Below are 19,773 nucleotides of genomic sequence, written 5' to 3'. Positions count from 1 at the left end.
GTCTGTAGGCTGGGCTCGGGGTTAGCCAGAGAATGCTGCTACGTCTGGGGTGTTAACCCATGGGGCATTGAAGAGAATAATCTTACAGAAAATGATAATACACTTTGCCACACATGATAAGGAAAGCAAATACACTACTGCTCTCTAAATTGGATTGCATTGCACATTTTAAGTAAGAGCCGGGATTGCTTATGGTTTACCGTAGGTTTTCACGGTGACTCAAAGTGTCCAGTGATTCCCAGCTTATCCAAAATACGAATAAGTCCTTATGCTTTCAAGGTACCTTCTGCTAATGCTGTGAATGGACACTAAAAAAAAATGCGCAAGCAGCCTAACGTACCCAAGAGCAAGTCCATTAATTGTTACTTAGAAATCATGGTATTTCATCATTTATTTACAGCCCTTTCGAGTTTTGACCCCAGCAGGTTGATTTCGGGTCACTTCAGGCTGCAGATCTTACAAAGCTCTTATGCAGCCAAAGCCTGTACCAAATCACTGGCAAATGCTTGTCAGTTTTTCATTTCGAATCTCATCCTAAACATTACTACCTCTTGCTGAAGTGAGACAGTAATGTGTTGGGCTTCTGGACAGCATCTTAACTTGGGAAGTCAGCCACATAAGATTAATGTTTAAAGAAAAGTACCCTTCCGAGTACCAATTTAATGATTAAACTGAATTTAAAAATAATCTAATTGAGACTACAGCATTCATGACCCACATTCGTCTTTGACAAAGAAACCAGGCTGCCTAATTTCACTCAAGGAATTAAAGAATAAATCTGCAGTTTGCGTCTGTGGCGATAGAGAAAGAAATCTTTGCTCTGTTTGTACTTTGGACCCTCAGCAGCGAGGGCTGTGCGTGGTATGTGTGTGTTCAGAGCTTTCCGGTGTAAAAAGTGAGATGGGTTCAAAGACGCACACGTTTCTCCTCTTATTCATTGCAGTGGGAGGTGTAATGTGCCTGGTATTGAAGTGCAGGAGTGGGAAGCAGGAAATCCAGGTCCTGCTTCCACTTCTTCCCCAGATTTCCTCTTTAACTTCCAACAAATCGCCTGACCTCCCGATTTACCTTTTTTTTTCCTGGACGCGGTACCGCTCTCCCTCGCCGGTAGCTGATGCGAATTAACGCCGATCAAAACCCGCGGTCCCGCCAGTTCGCTGCTCGGCTGCAGCCTGAGGAGCTTAAACCGGCCTCGGAGCCCGCTCCGCGCCCGCAGCGTCCTCCGGTCCGCCACGGTCCCGCGTGGGACGCAGCCAGCCGGGACGGGGCAAACACGAGGGTCCCTACAGCAGAAAGGGGCTGGGAGCGGCGGTGATCCCCGGTAGTTTCTGGTCCTCCCTCTCCAATCCGGACGCCTGGGATGGCCCTCACAGACCGACCTCCCCCTCAAGTTTCTCCAGCGTGAGGAGAGCGGGACCCGCCTGTGGCGGGCTGCGCCCTCACCGACATCCCCTTCCCGCCTTTGCCCCCGTCTCCCCGGACCGGACCACCCGCGGGCAGGCGGGGGGGGAAACACGACACACCTACGCTCGTCCCAGCCCTACCCCGCCCCGGGGGCCGCCCGGCACCTCCCCGGTCCCGTCCCCGTCCCCCCCCCCCCCCCCCCATTCCTCACCTCAGCATCGCCCGCCCTTCGCCCGCCCTCGCCCTTCCCACCGCGCACTCGGCTAGGCGGCGGGCGGCCCGGCTGCGCCCAGGTTGCCGCCGAAAGCTGAGGAGAGGCTGAGGGAGCCGTTGCCGCCGCCGCCGCCATGGCCGCGGTGGGTGCAGGCCGGGGGTCGGCGGGCGGGGCGGGCGGGTTTTAGCGGTGGCGGCTGACGCGACCTTGATGTCTTTGGCCTCCCCCGGGGCAGGTGACGAGGGGCACGGCGACGCGACGCAGCCGGCTGAAGCGCTCCGACGGCAGCACCACCTCCACCAGCTTCATCCTGCGGCAGGTGAGGGGCGGCGGGGGTCCTTACCGCCGGTGGAAAGGGGGTTTTGTAATGAACCATCGCTTTTTGTGGTGGTTTCGGTGCCGCCGCCGCCGGGCGATGCGGGGGCTCCAGCTCCACACAAGTTGTGGTTGCTGCCCGTCCCCTCCGCGCCCGAAGAACCCGGGGGAGTTTGGGGACAGGTCGGAGCTGGGCTTAAAACTCTAAACGTAGAGAGCTCCAGAATTAGGAGAGGGGCCTAAAAAATCCCGCTGAAGTCACGGTTTGTTCCGATAGACCCATGTATTGTGTTTGCCTTCGGTTCCCGAGCTGCGATTTCTACGCTGGGCTGGTTTTCTAGTTATTCCTTGGAACACCGAGGGCAAGAAACGCACTTTCCTTAAAGAATGGAAGCTGAGATTTGAGTGAGCTTGTGACTTAAGGATTCCTGGGGAAGAAATGGCTGTAAAGGTGTCAAGAGCACTGGCATCTCAGTTTGGGGCTTCGGGCTCGTCGCTGCTAATTATACAGCAGCCCTGCTTCCCCCGGCACTGCAGGAGTAGTGCTAGCGATCTAGATGAAACCTCCTGCTAATAGTTACCCTTTCCTCTTCTATTTCCAGGCTCACGCTCTTGCCTGCCAGCTCTCCCTTGGTAAAATAAAGACTAACGTCCCGAGTTTCACAGAAGCATCGCTTTCTCTCCTAAAAGATGCTTCTTAGAGTAAATATTACTAATTTGCTTTAGAAGTAGAGCAGGTAGAACATTTCTTGGAGCACGAACCTGTATCCCACACACCCCCAGATTCCTCAGTGACTTTAGTAGAAATGTGAGGAAGCGCAAGGAAAGCGGAACCGGGTCCTTGGCAAATTTGGGGACATCTGTCATGCGTGGAAGCGTGTTTTGCTCAGGACCTGGAAGCTGTGAGGTTGGTCTGTTAGAGAAAGAGATTTAAATAACCTGGGGAAGTTTTATTTTGCTTTGCGGTGTCTTCTTGTCGCCGCTACAGCCTGGAGCACAACCGCAGCGGTGTCAGGCTGGCAGTCCCTGTTTCCAGCACCGGCAGAATGAGATGTGAGTCACAGTAAGAATTTGATGTTTAATGTGCTCTCAGCCACGGAAATAAGAGTTGAAACAAGGATAAAGAAACATAAAGGTAGTTTTAGCCTGTGGTAGTCTGTCGTGGCGGTTGAGGAGATGTTGCAGGTGGCTGCGGGCCCTTCTTGGAGATGTCCCGGAGAATTTTTCGGCTTGTCAGAAGTGTTGTTTCAAGAGGTGGGTTTTGTGCCGCACTCACACAGAAACTGAGGGCTTGTGATTTAGGCAAACGGGGGATGATCAGTGTCACCCAGGGCACTCGGTGTCTGAGGGAGCAAGGATGTGACATGGGATTTTGAAAACCTTGCACGTGGAAGCGCTCGCACCAGCACCCAGGGAAAGCTGCTGCTCGCGCGGAAGAGCCTGGCTGCTCAAACAGAGGTGCTGGGCGTCACAGCCGAATTACACAGTCAGCCTCACACACCTCATTCGCCCGCAAAGCACGCGGACACGTTTCCTGCACTTTGCGTTTTTTTCTGTCTTGGGACGTGGTATGCTCTGCAAGTGCTGGGTGCTTCAACATCCGTTTGTCTGTTGTCTTTTTTTGAGGAAGATGGGGAGACTCACTTTTACTTCTGACCCGCTCTGCCCCACCCCGAAGGTTTGCTTTACGCTCAGTGACACGTTTGAGAGGCGCTGCCAAATAATAATAGGAAAACGGGGTGGTGGGATGTTTTTCCTTCCGTCATGATTGCAGACCTGCCAGTCCTGCCACACAACAGCCGAGGGGTCCCGGTAGTGTATCCAAACCGGTGCCAGCACCGGGGCTCTTTCTGCACCAGCATCTATCTGCTCTGCCCTGGCAGAGGACAATGCTGTGTCGGCTGAAGCTACCACATTAATATAATTTCAGCTCTGTAATATGCAGCAAAAGGAATTGATCCATATCAGAACTTGCTTATCCCAAATGAGAAGGTAGCAAACAAATTGCTGTCGCTTTCTGAGGTGACTAGCTTGAGACCTTTTAAACAGGCAACTGCGGTAGCTCTCGTCAGGAGATCGGTGAGAAGATCTCATTTGAATTTTGTGAGCTGAGCAACAAAAACAACTCTGGGATTGCCTTCCTCCAGCCCTCGCTGGGGGAGAGTGTGGTGGGGCTGAGCTGGAAACATGCTGGGGTATGGGTCTCCCTGCTCCTTCCCATGGGCTTCATGTGATGTTCCTTGCCATGAGGTGATTCAGCTCCAACGTTTCCATTGCACAACGGTGTTTCTGCTACTCCTTTAGTACTAGAATGAGACAGTTTTTTCAACCTCTGCAGATAGTTGTTCTTCTTTGAGAACAGGGGACTTTGGCTCTGCAGATGCAGAGCAGTCCTGGCTGCCCAGTGTTGCTGTCCTTTCCTCCTGCTGTGAAGGTTTCCCTAATAGCAATCTGGCTTTAGAAGCATCACACTGAGTCCCATGTGTGCATCAGCAAGGGCAGAGCTACCAATTCCAGCATCACCAGCATGGGAAGCTGGTAGTGCCCAAAATTGCCTCTTGCTGTGGGAAATGCTGCGCTAGAAGACATAGATGAAATGATGTATGAGTGGGAACAGGTAGGTATGTGCTGAAAGTCAAGGGGCTGGTACAAGGAAAAAAAAAAAAACCAACAAAAAAAAGGACCTATGCAGTAAGATCACTCGTGTGCGGGAGGTTCCCAGGTTGTTGGATGGACACCTCTGTCTCCAGTGGCACGGCCAAGGCTATGAGTAAACCTGGCGCTGAAGCTGTTAAGTGCGGTATTTGAGCAAGGAATGGGTGTACAAAATTGTTCCTCTTACGTGGCAGGTGCTGCTCAATTATATTTAAGAACCCCCTTAAGGGACAGAAGTCAATTATAAGGCAATAAGTAGGTCAGCTGAAAACATATGCTTATAATTTCACAAAATGCTGTCATAATAATTCATTGTTGGTTTTTCTGGAAGATTTTGTGTTTCCACCACTTATTTTGACGTGGTGTGATTTACGAGTATATGCAATTCTTTTTTTCCTTTGACTTCCGGGGGCATCAGTTTTATTGCCTGTGATTTTTAATGGAATTTATTTCACTGAGAAAAGTTAAGTGACCTGTGAAGAACAACAACAGTCACCCAAAGGTTGTGTTAGAGCATCACTTCTTGTCAAAAGAAAGTGCCATGGTGGCCGCTCTTTACTGCGGGTGGTCCCAGGTGAGTTGGCGGGGCTGGGGCTGCAGCTATAGGTATATGTGCCAGAAGTCATTAAATCCTTTTATGCATATGCTAATATGATTTGGGGAGGGAAAACAACATGCGGTAAATGGCTCCATCTGCGTAGCAGGACTGGGGATCCCCAGGGGAAGGTCAGCATCTGAGACGGGGACTTTTACACTTGGGGGTGAGTTGGCAAAGGTCTGAGCAGGGGTCCTGGGCTGCTGGAGGTGGAATTTCCCCTTCCCTTCCTCTTCTTCCTCTGCCTCACTCCTCAGCTCGGCTGCATGTCTCCTCGCAGTGATGCCTGTCTGCCTGCTGACCAGGGGTGCGTGAAATGTTTATACATTTTGCTTTGTGTTGACCAAACTGCAGCCCTTAGTGCCGGTGCGATTGAACGTCTCCTTATTCTAGGTCTCCCTTCAGCATGCCCTTCCTCATTTAAAGAAAGTTTTGTGCAATTAACTTTCATGAGGTGGTCTTTCTTGAAAAGGTGTCAAGTAGCTCCACTTCTGAAGACGTAACCAGAATTGCAGTCAGGTCATGGACTGATGGTTTGGTCCCTAACGGGGCTGTTACTTGCCTGCTTGTGTGCCGGATTGCCTCACTCTGAAATGTTACTATAATTTACATGCTTGAAGTGAAATACAAAGTTATCTGATCTTCAGTATCAGCAGGGCCTTGTAATAAAATCTTCTTGAAACACTCATAGTAATAAGTGGAAATCCTTTCCAGCTCATGCCAGAGACTTCAAGTAAAGCCACCGAGTGTACCTGTTCAATCCAAGCACATTTAACTTTATATAAAATTACAGTTAGAAATGCAGTTTATTTCTGGAAGTTTTTTGCTGCTCACATTTAGAGATAGTTGAAGTTAAAGTCAATTTTCTTGTCAAGACATAGTTACACCTAGTGTTGCAGCTCTGGCAATGCTTGTGCTTCCCTCTTTTAAATATAATTTTTCCGACGTATTACTGAGGAAAAGAAAACCAGCATTTTCTGTTACTAGACCAGCTCTCAAGCTGTGTAACAACATTTTTAAAAGTGACATTCTGACCAAAAAAAAAAAAAAAAGGTAACATCTTGCAAAAAAGTTTTGTAGCCTTGTTTTCAGATGAGGATTTTTGTGTGTGTGGAGATGGGATTGTGGTGTCCTCCCTGCAGGACCGAGTGGGGTACTCTAGCTGGACGTTGGCATCTGCATTCAGGTATCTTCTTGTTTAGTCAAGCAAAAATAGTTGTGGATCAGTTTTGGGAAGCTTTAAGGGTGTCTGAGTTTTGTTTGTAGTTTATAAAATCTGAAAACCTTTCCCTTGGCACACGGGACATCGAGCCGCCCAGTTGCCATCTCAGGTGTGCCTTCACAGATGCAAAGAGGACAAGGTCACTCATCGGCTCTGGCAGATGTTAGCTTAATTGAGTACACCAATGTTTTCAAGAGCAATGCATGGCCTGAAGTACAGGTTTGAGTTTCGTAGTTGATGTTTTTGCTGACTGTCCTGTAAAGTAATGACCTGAATTAAGGGGGAATCAACATTTGGTCTTTGCTCATCAGTGATGTATGTAGGCAGCCTCAGTGACCATTTCTTAACAAACTTTTTAATGGGCATTTGATTTCTTCCTTCAATTCTGCATTTTTTTGGTCTTAAAATAATTTCCTCAGAACAAGATGAGACCTCAGTTGATGACCTTGAGACTTTGGTCTTTGGTAATACAGGTTTTCTGGTATGCAGGAGGTGGATGATGCGGAGTAGTGTGGTCCATTCCAACCTGGGTATGCAATGAATCAGGCATTCCTCAAAATCAAATGCGGGTTAGATTGATAAAATACATATCTGCAAAGGAGCAGATTAGAATTTCAGTAATTTACCAGGATGAGCTCAATTCTACGATGAGTCATTAATTTCTAAAATATAACTTACTGTCATAGAATATGATTATTCCTTAGACACAGGACTGGATCGTTATTTTTCTCTATACAGCGTTTAGAAACTGTTAAAGCATTTGACAGGTGAATAAAAGATTCAGCCCTTTCTCCAAAGAACATAAGCCTTGTCTGCACAGCAGAGTGACATTGTTTTAAATCGCCTTTCTTCTTAAATCAATGTACTTGGCTCATACAGCAGTTGCATCTCTCAAGTTAAACCGTGCTTAAGACCAGTTTACTTTGTAAATCTACATATTTAGGTTAAATCAATAAGGTAAAGCAAGGCGTGCTTGAACTGCAATAAAGGTCCTCGGAGCATCTTGCTGTAGTACGCCAACAGCCATTTGACTTTCAGGATGGTTTGCAGTTTCCTCTTGCGTACAGCACCATGGAGTAAGCTTGCAAAAGGTCCTATGAGCTTCGGGAGAAATCGCTGTATTCCACCGGTGTTATCGCGGCCTGAGTTTCGTTTCCAAATCACAGAGGTGACTTCTGAAGATGGCCACCTTCTGGAGGGCAGAGATGAGGCCATCCCTTGTGTCTGCGTAGGCTGTGTGCTAGGCAGGGGCTGTGCCTGGATCCCTGAAGAAGTCCGTGGGCAGTCCTGAGTGGTGCAGCCTGGCACTGGGACAATCCGAGCCACTGCCACGGGATTTGTCTGCGATGGGTTGGAGAGCTTTCCTGGAGCTGTCTCCTGCCAGCTGGAGAGAGACCATCCAACCAATGGACCCAGCTAGGTTTGAAAGCGAAGGTCTGTTGTGACCCTTGGTGAGGCTCATAATGACGATGGCGATTAGGAGAAATACTGAAACGATGAAGGCTGTCAAACAGAACCGCACTTTGCTACTGCTGCGCGTTTTTCAGTGGCGGAGGTTGCTATATCTGAGCAGCTTCAGCACTGGTGAGCCCAATGGTTAGATGACTTCTAGATGACATCTCTCTGTAACTTCCTACGGGATGCTGCCTATGTGGATTAAGTCAGCGTCGTGGGATATGGAGCTGGTGGCTTTTCCCGAGTTGTCTTTGATACGGCTTGAGAGGCTGGTGGAGTTGGAGCGTGTCCCCTGTTGTCGGCTTCCCTGTTGGTAACAGTTGGTGGCATGCGGCTGTCACACATACACGTGCACATCTGCCTTCCTGAAAGCTGTCTTGTCCTATCTAACGGTGTTGCTTTGATCCCAGGCACCCCAAAATCCTACCTTAGTGGGGTTTCTCCTTGCACTGTTGGAAGGAGGAGGTGGGTGGGGGACAAGCTTCACAAGGTTGAAATAACAGTAGAAGGAAACTTAAATGGAATTTTTTGTTATAGAACAAAGAGTAGGAAAGTTGGCTTCTCTCCTTAATTCTGCCATCACTTCATCTGACCGTGAAGAAGCCAGCAGACTTCTGCGAGTTTCATTTCTTCATCTGGAGAGTGAGTGTAGCTGTGTATCTGTGTGTCACCGGGAAGCTTAACTGAATGTTTCTTAATGTACTAATTGAATCTCAAATTATGTCCCTACTTAGTGTTCCATTAGAAAAGGTAAAAGATTTTTTTTTTTGGTGCGTCTGTTTGCAAGCAAATGATGATTGTGATTGCATTCATTGCATTCTTTAAAAAAAAAAAAAAAAAAATTCCACCAGTTGTTTTTTTGTTTTTGCTTGGAGCCATCTATCAACTTTCAGGCAGGTCCACTGGATTATATTCATAATAAGCTGCTGTCCTCACTGCTCCAGGAGCATGGCCAGTGTAGCACGTGGAAGTGGAACATGATTCATCTCCTCAGCGTGCCAGTGCTCGTAGTGCTGCAGTCTCTGCTAGTGGGTACTGGTGCACAATAAGAGCTAATAAGATTGTCAGAAATCTGGTAGGTGACAGCTAACTAAATTAACAGGATCCCTTATGTGTATTTGATGGAGTCATTGGCGTGGATTCATAAAAGTCTGAGCCTTTGAAATTCTCACTTTAAAAATTTTATGTCCTACTCTTCAGCAGATGTGCTGACCGGCTTATTGTCTCCATGGTAACAAGGTTTCGTTTTTAAAATAGCCTAAAGTCACAAAAGAGAAGTCAGATATTAATAGCATAAGCAGCGTAGGTACAAATAAAAAATAGGATTTGGCTATTCCTCATCCAAAATTTTTTGTATTTGGGAGTTGTCTGTCTCTTTGTACATACTGTGGGTGTTTGTTTAAATGTATTTCTCTAGTGTGACCTATAAAATTAATTCTCTTTATTCATGCAATGTTATTACAATGAAGTATTTACATGATTACAGTAACACTTAGAATACTAGCATAATACCAGATGCATAATATTTAATAGGTAACCATTAAAAAAAAAAATCTTTACAAATGTGCACAGCATACAGCGGTATAAATGCAAGGTGCTCCTACTGTCCCCCTTTCTGTAATGGGAAGACTGGAGGCAGAAGTGCGATGTGACTTGATGAACCCTGTGTTAAATCCGGGGCTTGAGCGCCCTGGGCAGCTCCACTCCCACCTCCCATCACCTGCCACCTTCTCACAGTCTTATCAGTATGTTTTTACTGTACAGTAACAGAACGTGCAAAACTCCAGTTGTGTGATTATAGTGCAGCGCCACACGCTAGAGCCATTTTAGCACATTTCGGGAGCTCAAGCCACGCACGGGCTTTGCCTGCGTTTGCTCTCATGCAGTTTCTATGGACACCAAAGGATTGTGTCAAATGCAATCTCGAGGCAATTGTCTGTGCTGAATATGGAGGAAGCAGAGATGATTACACGGGACTCCAAACCTGTGTTTGCTAAAATATGTTCTGTTGCTTTGAAAAGAATATGGTAGAGACAGAAATAGCTTTTTCCTAAAATCCTTATGTCTTGGGGTGACCCACAGAGTTGGAAAAAATAGCTTCTTAACTCCTTTCTGTTGGTTTCAGGGTTATATGAGAAAGCCTGACGTGTATAAATTCTGCTTTGAAAAATAATAAAGCAGAGCTCCAGCAAAATAAAATTTAGATGGGAACTTTTTCAGCCACTTGCCATGTTAAAAAGCTGCGCTGTTAAAGACAGTTTTTGGCTAACAGTCAAATGTAATAAAAACAATCAGAAGGTGATTTTGATAATCAATGTCAGATAATTTGACAGTTGAGAAAAGATGTCAGAAATGTGTTTAGAAAGTCTGCATAACAACGTGTCTCTTGTCTGTTGTATCAATTTTTTGGCTGCTTGTAATGAGGTCTCCAGCGGTCCCTGGTGCTTTGGGGCAAAGTGGGATGGGTAATAGATAGGACTCGCACACCTTCCCCTATCCCTCGAATCAAAATTGGCAGCTTTCTTGAAACATGGGGAGGAAGGACAGAGATCCCTTTCTGCCCCAATTCTCTGCCCCTGCAAGTCTTCTGTGATGTGTATGAATAAAGTGTATTTTTGCCACTAACTGGCTTTGTAAGCTTTCACAAATCGCACGGCGTCTAAAAGAGCGCTGATCCTCTATGGCTGTCGGGAGTTTTGGTTTTGGCATTCCCACGGGTAACTTCTTGTATGTGAGTGGCCCCGCACTGATCTCTGTGGTTTTTGCTTTTTGCAAAGTGACTTGCACATGCCTTTTGTGAGATCTGGGCCATAGTGTGTTAAATGCTTTAAGGTACTAGGGTAAAAAGACATCTTAGTAGTTACACTCCAGTCACATTCCCTCTTAATAATAAACCCTGTTTGCACTGTGTTTCCTTGACACTTTTTACGATGAGCATCACAGATTTGGGGAAAACCTTTTTTGTTCTAAATAAGAGATTTAATGTCCTTAAATAAGAGTCACTTTTGAATACTGGATTCTCACAGCTTTGTGTTGCTTGGGTCTGGGCTATGACGTCTTTTCTCGCACAGAATAAGCAATATTCTAGCTGTAATCTTCATTTGGTTTTACTTGTATTCTGTTTCTGCTATCATTTGTATTTTTATGACGGTCATTCTCCAGACTGATGGTTTCAGTGCTTAACTAGCAAGTCTTTTTCCCAGCTTATTCAATATATAATTTTTCCGTTTATATGTAAAGACAGCAGGAACTGTCCCTATGTCTCAATATTTCTTTAGGTTAATACACTTAATGCATTCTGATATCCCTTGCAAAATTTGATATCCTGATTCAGATAATGTAGTAAAATACTACAGGTCAGAATTCTGAAAATGCTTGTTTTTTTTTTAAAGTCAAGATAATCCTTTTATTGAGATAATCTGGTAGCTTCTACCCAGTGATGTTACATTAATTTTGCACATTTCACCTGTAGAAAGATTTCCAGTGGTTTATTCTCTGGGAGGAAGAGGAAGCAGCGAGCTGCATGTGGGCAGCTCTGTAATCAAATTCCTGTTGGATCTGGAAGAAATGTGTCCTGCTGAAGCACTCCTCCTGCGGCAATTATGTTGTGGGGGGAATTGTCTTTCAGCTGAAGTTGTAGAGGTCTGTGTTTTCTGGCAAAATAGTGGATTCTCTTTGTGTAATGCTGACAAAAATGAGTTCTTTATTATTATAAGCATTTCATGAAGAAAATGCATCTGTGGGGTTTTCTGTGTGTCCTTCAGCTTACATCCTAACCGGTGTTTTGGGGATATTCCCAGTATTGCTGACTGTGCTTCATGTGGCCCTTTGGTTTTGTTTCTTGCACTTTAAATAAAGAGCTGCTCTCATACCACTTGTTGGGTGGAAATACGCCAGGTCTTGTGAACTAAAACCAAGCTTATACCTGAGTTACTGTTGGCAGGAGAGACTTGTAAGGGCACCCATCTGCATGCTGAAAGAGAAGGTGGCACTTCTGGCGTAGTTTTGGGAAGCCAAGTTGTTTCGTGGTGGGACGCAACAGGTGGGAGTCACTTGCCTCAGCTCTGGTGTCTGGTCCCACGTTGGACATCCCAGGATCTCCCGGCCAAAAGCATCCAAGGACAGCATGCTGTGGCAGGTAGGAGGTAGGATGTGGGCACCTGTGGGAGACCATCACCCTGCTGCAGCCCCACAGGATTTGCTGGGTGATCCGAAACAACCTTAGACCCCTGAGTTTAAGCAGGAGAATCCCATCCACCATGTTATGGCGGAAAACCGAAGTCAAGCTCCTCACTTGCGACTTCAGTAAGCCTTGATAACTACAGGGTTACATGTCTCTTTCCAAAGAGGAAGGTAGATTACTTTATGATTTTCCAACCAAATTATATCTTTGATTTGGATATTGCTTGACCAGATTCTTGTGGTGAGAGATGTTCTTCACTTCCTACCTTACGGATTTAGTGGTACCTTGTCCTGTACAAGACCTTCTTGGTGACAACATGCACGTCATACATAAATATTCTACTCTGATTTTTGTGAAGTGTTTTGGGAACCTTTTATGACAAAGGCACTATGTACCTTGAATTTCACAAGTGAAGTTTTGTATTAGGAATTAGTTGAAATAAAATTCTGCTGAAATTGTGCTGCAAATTCTGCTAAAGCATCTATCTGTGTTACGGCCGTTTTTGTGATCATGCTTAGAAATGATATTATCTATAAATAATGCAGAAGCAAAGTGATTATGCTTAGAAATGGAGATCCCTTTCCCCTGCCTCCCCCAGTTAATATGACAGGTCAGATACTGCTGACCCCCTCCAGTGGCAGATTCTCCATGGTCAGCCAGCAGCACAGCACTAGTCATAGACACCAAGCCACAAGAGGAGTGGTTTCTTCTTAAATACAGAAGATGAGGAGAACTGAAAGGTAACCTAGTCCAAACTCAGTTCTTGCTGTAGACTGGTCGGCCTGATCTGCTCTGCCTGGAGGGACATTCGTTCCTTGGGCGATCTCTTCTTAGCAATTGAAACTGATTTTCCCATTAGGAGACATTTCATAAGCTGATGGTTGGGGTTTTTTTCTTCTCTTTTATTCAACTTGGAGTGATAAAAATGACCTCAGCACTAGGAATTTCTTAGGGCCTAATGACCGGTTGGGGTTAATGTCCCGAGATATATTAAACATCCAGCCAGTCATTAATCTTCAAAGTGCCTGGCAGCAATTGTGGCTTAAATATTCTTCTCCTGTTTTGGCTTTGATCATCTTGGGCCATTAGGAGCATCTTCGCCTCCCTTTCCCCCCTCCCCACACGTTGGGGTCATGGGGAGAAAACGTCCTTCCCGCGGGGCGATAACAGGAGCTGCTCTGACATGCTGTGGATATATAAGATGTGTGACCTGGGGGTGTTAGGTGGGAAAGCTGGTGGTGGCGGTGCTGGGTGGCAGCAGTAATGAAGCTTATCTTCATGTTTCTGTGGACTGTGATAGGAGGAGAGGGAATCCAGGACTGCTGAATGTAACCTACTTCCTAAGAGAAAAAGGTCAGGTCGGAAACACAAAGAAATGAAGAATGAGATGGGGTTAAAAAGGCATCAGGAAGGTGAAAGAAGAGGAGGTGGGAGAGCCAGGACCACAATTAGAACACGGTTTGAGTGGTGGGTAGAAAGGGTATTTGTGGAATGAAAGGAGGACTGAACAGTTTTGGAAGTGAGGTTCTGGAGGTACGGGTAAATGGGCATCGCCACGTGCCGGAACAGACCTTTGCATGATGCTTTCCTTCCTGCCACATTCACCCCTTTTTAACTAATATCCCTCTGCTGTGATTGTTTCACCTCCCATCGCTAAGTTGCTGTCCTTCCACGGCTTTCACTCGCAGTGCTCCTGTGCTGTCTCCTCCTTGTTTCTCTTCTCTGTCCTTTTCCAACTCTGCTGTTGGCATTCTCGTCCTCTTCTGAAAACTCCCTCTGGTCATTGGCCTTGACTTGTCAGTCTCCTTTCTCACCCTGTGTGCCTCTTATTTCTCCATGCTGAGTTTCAGCAGCTGCCTTGTTATTCAGTTTTGTATAAGACAAAAAGATTAGAAATAGGGGAAATGACAAATTTTTACTTAAGTAATGATTTAAATTTGACTAAGGACAGTATGTGGGATTTTTTTGTTTGCTTTTTTCCTAGGAATGTTGTTATTCTCTTTATCTTATGTTCTATATGTCACATCTTGTATTTCTCTTAAAACTGACAGTAGACTCAGCATGTTATGACACTTGCTCCCCAGCTAATTATTGCTGCCCGGTATACAGGATGGCAGCCATCAAATTATCCAAGTGATGTGAAGAGATAAAGAGTTTAAAAAAAAAAAAAAAAAGAAAAAAAGACACCCTCCCCCCCAACTCCAACAAAAACCACAGGCAGACGAAACAGTGAGAGGAAGTAGAAAAGGGGAAAAAAAGGAGAGACTAAGAAAGAAGAGTCAGAATATGTCTCTAGCTGGTTTGTAGAACAAAGAGCATATGAACTGAAAATGTTAGTAGCAGCTTGTCAGAATGGGTGACTCTTGTATAACTGTTGTCTTCTATGACTTTATTCACCCCTGTTCATAGGTATTCTGGAAGGAAGATTTTCTTTTCCTTCAGGTGGCAGTTAGACATGTCCTAGCCATGCTAGCTAGTACTATAGCAGGTTCCTCTGTTTTCATCCCTTTTTTTTCTTTATCTTTTCTTTCTTTTTTGGGTCCTTTTTTTTTTTTTTTTTTTCCTTTCTTCCTATAGAGTTAGGGAGAGGAGTGGTAGAAATACTGGCAACAAGGAGACAGCAGGAAGGCCAGAGTCATCTGCTGCCTCTCTGCTATGTGATGAGCTTTCTTAAGGGCATTCTTATTGTCAAATCTCTGCTGTCCTCTTTTTTCCAAGGTATTTTTCCAGGCCTGGGATGTAGTTTGTAAGACTTCTGCAAGGCACTGAGATTTTTCCTGGCAGTCTTGACTTCAGCACATGTGGTTCTGTTTTCTCAGTGGTAATGACAAGTTTACTCAGGGACCAAACCTCCAGAAAGGTTTACTTGGCCCAAAAGCCTTACCAAAATCAACCCTCTCCAAACAGTACGTGCCTTTATTGCATGCCTGCCTTCTCAGGCACTCATCCAGATTCCCCATGAAGGTCTCTTGGGATGATGAAAATGCCTCGCGCTCCTTTGGGGTCTGTCCCTCTTGGCCGTGGTTCCATGTTGGCGCATTGTGCCAGGTGTTGGTTTGAGCAGAAGTCTCCTTTCTTCTCAGATGAAGATGGTAATTTAGTTTTGCTTCAGGCTTTTTGCCTTGTCACGTGTCTCTTGTTCCAGGTAAAATTAACATAAGTAATTTTCTCCAGGAGCGACATCCCAGAGGATTAGGTGCTGCTGCTGTTGCAGCATTGAGGATTTGCATGAATTATTCCATATGGACTTCAACTCTTGAAGGGAGGACACCACTCAGTGAAGCATAAGATTCTTATTTACCACAGAAAGAGATGTTATGAAACAAAATGAAGATGGAATAACTCTTACAAAACTATTGCAATAATCCTAGAGTCCTGGCCTGTTCAGCCATATACTGTCCTGGGACAGTCCTGGCATGAAGGATCCAAAGGTCAGCTGCGTGACTTGCAGTAGGCTGCATGGCAGAATGGTAAGTTGCAGAAAGAGATGAAAGACAGAGGGACAACTGTTTCTCTTTGTATTGCCCTTTTTGCAATTCTTGGGGTTTTTTCTTCTTTTTTTAAGCAAAAACATCAATTACCAATCTTAATGTAGAGCCCTCAACCACCAACCTCAAGGATAGGAAACTGAATAGAAAAGGCTGCTTTATTCTTAGCCATAATTCAGTAGTCGGGAGGTAGACAGCGTTTGCTGTCAAAGAGATGATTTTCAGAGCAGAAAAGTACACGTAAAAAAAAAGGGGGGGGGGGGGAATGATGTAAGCATTGCTGAGCAGAGCACACCCATCTGTTTGACTGAATATCCAGGCCCTCCTTCTTATGATTTTTATAATGAACTTCCTTCTCATGGTAAATGCTGAAATAACTATTACGTAGGCTGATTTTTGTCTTCCAAAGAACAGTATGAAGAGTAGCATGCACACGGTGTGTCCCTGCTGTGCAGTATTGCTCCTTCATCTTCATCTGTTTCTCCTTCCGTTCATTTCTAACGCACTGTCCTCTCATCAGATGTGGTGGTACAAATATATTACTGATGTCCCCAGCGTATGTCTTGGTGCAAGCTTTGTATTTCTTATTAATGCCTATCTATTGCCCAGCTTCTTGTTGAGCAACTGGAACACAGTTATTTTTCTCTTCTCCCCATCTTTGCTTAGAGGAAAGGCTGGCAGACTCAACAGAGGCCGTGCTGCTCGTATTCCAAGGCAACGGCTGTGCAGTTTGCACTCCGTTCGGTCAACTGGGAAATTGCTTGTAATGGAGCTTTTATTCTGTGTATTGGATTCATGTGGGGTTTATTCTTGTTCAAAGCAAAGGTGTTTTATTTATTCATTTAATGCACTTAAGAATTTTTCTGCTTTAGACCATTAACAAGTAACTGAGCAGCTTATATCCCTCCATGACAAATCTCCTGATATTTTAAACTTATGCATAATCTTGTGCTTTGGATCCTCTCTGAGATTAGTGCTGGGGATTTAGAAAGACTTCTGTATGCTGTTGTTAACTGTGGTCATTGAAAAGGAAATAACTGAAAAGTCATCACATGGCCAACCTCTCACCAGAAAATGGTACCTTTTCCAGTTCTCTGGACCACGTGTATGTGTCAAGCTTGCAGTTCTTTCACCTGTAAACACTTCACCTTCCCTTCTGCAGATGACTCTGTTTTCTATGATCGTTAAATGAGAGGTTACCACTTACATGCAGGAAAAACAGAAGTGTGATGAATTACAAGCCAGTGTAATTTATGCAGAAGCAGTGTGGGGGAAATTGCAGCCCACTCTTGTTCCACATAAATTATGCATGTACCTCCTTGAAAATAGCTACACAGGGTGTTCGGATTTTTTTGGCTAATGAATCATGCCCTAAATTTCTACAGTACATACATTGACTCAAATGTCTCCCTTTTGCCCCACCTTTATTTTTAGATCATCTGTAAACTTTTGCTGAACGTGCAGTTCCGGATGTTTCTTTATTTTCCTTACAACAGACCCGTTCTTTGAAGACCCTGTTTTGAAAAGGGGCTCCTAAATTTACTACTTCTCCCAGAGCCCTCCCACGTGAGAGTTTACATCTTATGCTTTGGAGATCTCTGAAGAGATCCCTTGGCTGTTGTAGTAAGGATATATGTGAATAAATGTGTGCTTATGAAGATGCAGCCTGCTCTTGTGTGCAGTCATCACCCTGCAAACCATGGCTATAGACATCTTTGGAGCTGTAGCCTTCAAGCCTAGGTCGTGGGCAATGCAAAACCTTTGAACCTGAGCACAGAAATAAACAAGTTGTGAACAATTCACAGAGAAAGCAAAGTATGATGCTGTCCACCATATCATATTTGCTTGGCGTAATATATAAATATAATATTTATTTGGCCATAAGCTAGTGAAGCTTGGGGATGGTTAGAGGAACACTGCATATAGCCTTAGCCACTTAGCCATGAGTAATAACTGGGGAGCAGGGGGGCTGTGGTCTGAACTTCTCCTTCACCCCAGGAGCAGTTGCAAAGCCAAAGCTCCCTCTGGCAGTGCTGAGAGCACCAATCAGCAAGAAGCAATTCTGGAAGGGTTTTGAGAAGAAGAGTGCTTTGAGGAGGATTTGGAAGGTGAAGAATTGTTGTTTGGAACACGAGAAGATGGAACAGCTTTGGACCTAAAATCAGCTTGCTACAAGGATACAGAATGTTATGGAAAGAACAAGTCAAAGAGATGTGTGATTTTCATTATAATAAAGGTGTGGGTGGACCAACGTAGGCGAGCCTGGGAGAGGGGGTGGCACAAGGCTTCGACTGGAGTGGAGGAGCAGAGATGTAAGGGAGCAAAGGCTTTAGTGGTGAGGAAGGTGGGAGCAGTCACGGAAGACCATTTTGATTTTGTCATGGATGCGGAAAAAGGAATTTCAAGATGCTAAAGAGAGATACTTGGTATATTTTGTTGTCATATGTTAGGAGCTTGGCTAGGCTATATATAGTTGATCTCATGTGTGCTTGCTTGAGGATTTTTCTGTGGGTTTTTTTTCCCCGTTTTATGTTATTTTTTTAAGCACAACTATTTATCTTCCTTTGATGTGTCTAAGCAAAAAGTGATTGCGTATTTGGGGCAAAATCTCTCTTGCCTCTGCCTTGCTCTTGCTAAAATCAGTGAGGGTCTTCCATGTGCAAAGCAAGCAGGATTGCATGAGCTAATAACACAAGCAGATTTTTTTTCCCTTGTCTGCCATTGTCAGTAAATTGAAGTTTGTTGCCCCTGCATGTCTACATTTTGATAAATGAAAAAAAACCCATTTGTGGGAATGGCACCAAAACCAATTTGGTTCCCAACAGAAAAATGAAATATAATTGGCCTGGGGGAATGATATATGACATCAGTTGGCTGTTCATATTTCAAACGTGATGTGGTTAGAAAAAGTAGTTTTCATATAGTCTCGTCTTCTAGGTAGCAGCACTAGGCTAATAAATGCTTCCGTTGATGATCTGTATGATAAAAACAGTGCGAGCTGTTGCAACTTGACTTTTAAGGGCTCCATGTGGATGGATAACATACCATTTTACTAGGTTGTGAGTATAATTATCCTCTGGAGTTGTGCAGCGCTGTCCTCTATGTGGAGAACTCCTTGCCATGGGGTGCTGCAGATGCAGCCCCCCCCCCCCCCCCCCCCCCCCCCCGACAGATCAAATCGAAAAGGGAGTGGACAAACCACCAGGAGAGAAATCTTTTCACAGGGTGTCAAGTACTTGGCTATAATTCCCAGCTCTGGGATGGAGCCAAATCCCGGGTGCTCAGAGCACAGGGCGGTGTGCTTGCCCTCTTCCGATGCTCTCCCTGGAAGGGCACTGCTGGTCACCAGTACAGGCAGGGGACTGGGACAGGCAGATCTTTGATCTGGCCTAAGGTGGCTTTTCTTCCCTGTGCAAGAAAGACATTTCTTGATAAACTAAGTAAACTGTATTTCATACCTCTCTTCTCAGGGCCAGGACACATATATTCAGAGCTTTTATTATTTCTGTAGTTCACTTCTGAATTCCTTCCAATTTTTAACATCTTCTCCCAATGTGGATAATAGAAGATGGCATATCCGGGAACAACCTCAGCAATGCCCTAAGCAAGGTCATGCCATGTCTCCCCTGTGGCTACTTGATGCTCCTTTTTTGCCTGGTTTTTTTTTTGTTGTTCTTGTTTTGGTTGTGTTCAGGCCCCCAAGGGCTGCATTTCCCTCTGTTGTGGAGCTGCTTATTCAGCCTTTTACTCCCCAAATCCCCCCCCATTCAGTGTCACTGTGGTTTAGAGTTTGTCTCCAGTCTTACATAGGCAAATTTTACTTCTTGAAGGCATGTAAACCTTTTGCCTGCTCGTATGAAAACATATACTTGGAAACTGCATTCCCCCTGTGCTTGATTCTTATGTTAAGCAATTTTATGGAAGTTTACATGTAATAGACCCTGATAATATTTTTGTCACAACCCATGTTTAGTACAAAGAGAAGATGCATGGTCATTGTTAATGAAGAGGATGCTAAAAAAGTGAAGTTATGGGGAGGTCTGTTCTGACTTGAGGTGTGCATGCTCGGTGAAAGGCAAGGCAAAGGCTTGGAGCGGGAGGAGGAGCGGGCTCCATGGGTTGGGAAGAGGTGAACGTGCTCTGGACTTGCACCATCCCATGGCTGCAGCATTTTTCCTTGTAAGTGTTTCAGTAACTTTGAACAGCGACGGTACTGAGCTCTATCAATTAACCATTTTCTCA

The 19,773-nt window shown here is 45.1% G+C and overlaps 1 protein-coding gene across 4 annotated transcripts in view; it reads left to right on the top strand.

The window, feature by feature from the left end:
* The first annotated feature begins 1,662 nt into the window (after positions 1-1,662).
* CACNB4 (calcium voltage-gated channel auxiliary subunit beta 4) overlaps positions 1,663-19,773 on the top strand; it is a 109,975-nt gene continuing 91,864 nt past the window's right edge. For all 4 annotated transcript variants that reach the window (XM_049805554.1, XM_049805578.1, XM_049805571.1 and 1 more), the window contains exons 1-2: positions 1,663-1,760; positions 1,854-1,937. In XM_049805554.1, the coding sequence (XP_049661511.1) occupies positions 1,752-1,760; positions 1,854-1,937 (93 nt within the window). In that variant the 5' untranslated portion in view covers positions 1,663-1,751. The remainder of the gene's footprint in view (positions 1,761-1,853; positions 1,938-19,773) is intronic.

The sequence above is a fragment of the Accipiter gentilis genome, chromosome 1 (genome assembly GCF_929443795.1).
Source record: "Accipiter gentilis chromosome 1, bAccGen1.1, whole genome shotgun sequence".
Taxonomy (NCBI): domain Eukaryota; kingdom Metazoa; phylum Chordata; class Aves; order Accipitriformes; family Accipitridae; genus Astur; species Astur gentilis.
Note: the sequence above shows the minus strand (reverse complement) of the source record. Positions and strands in the feature narration are given on the sequence as shown.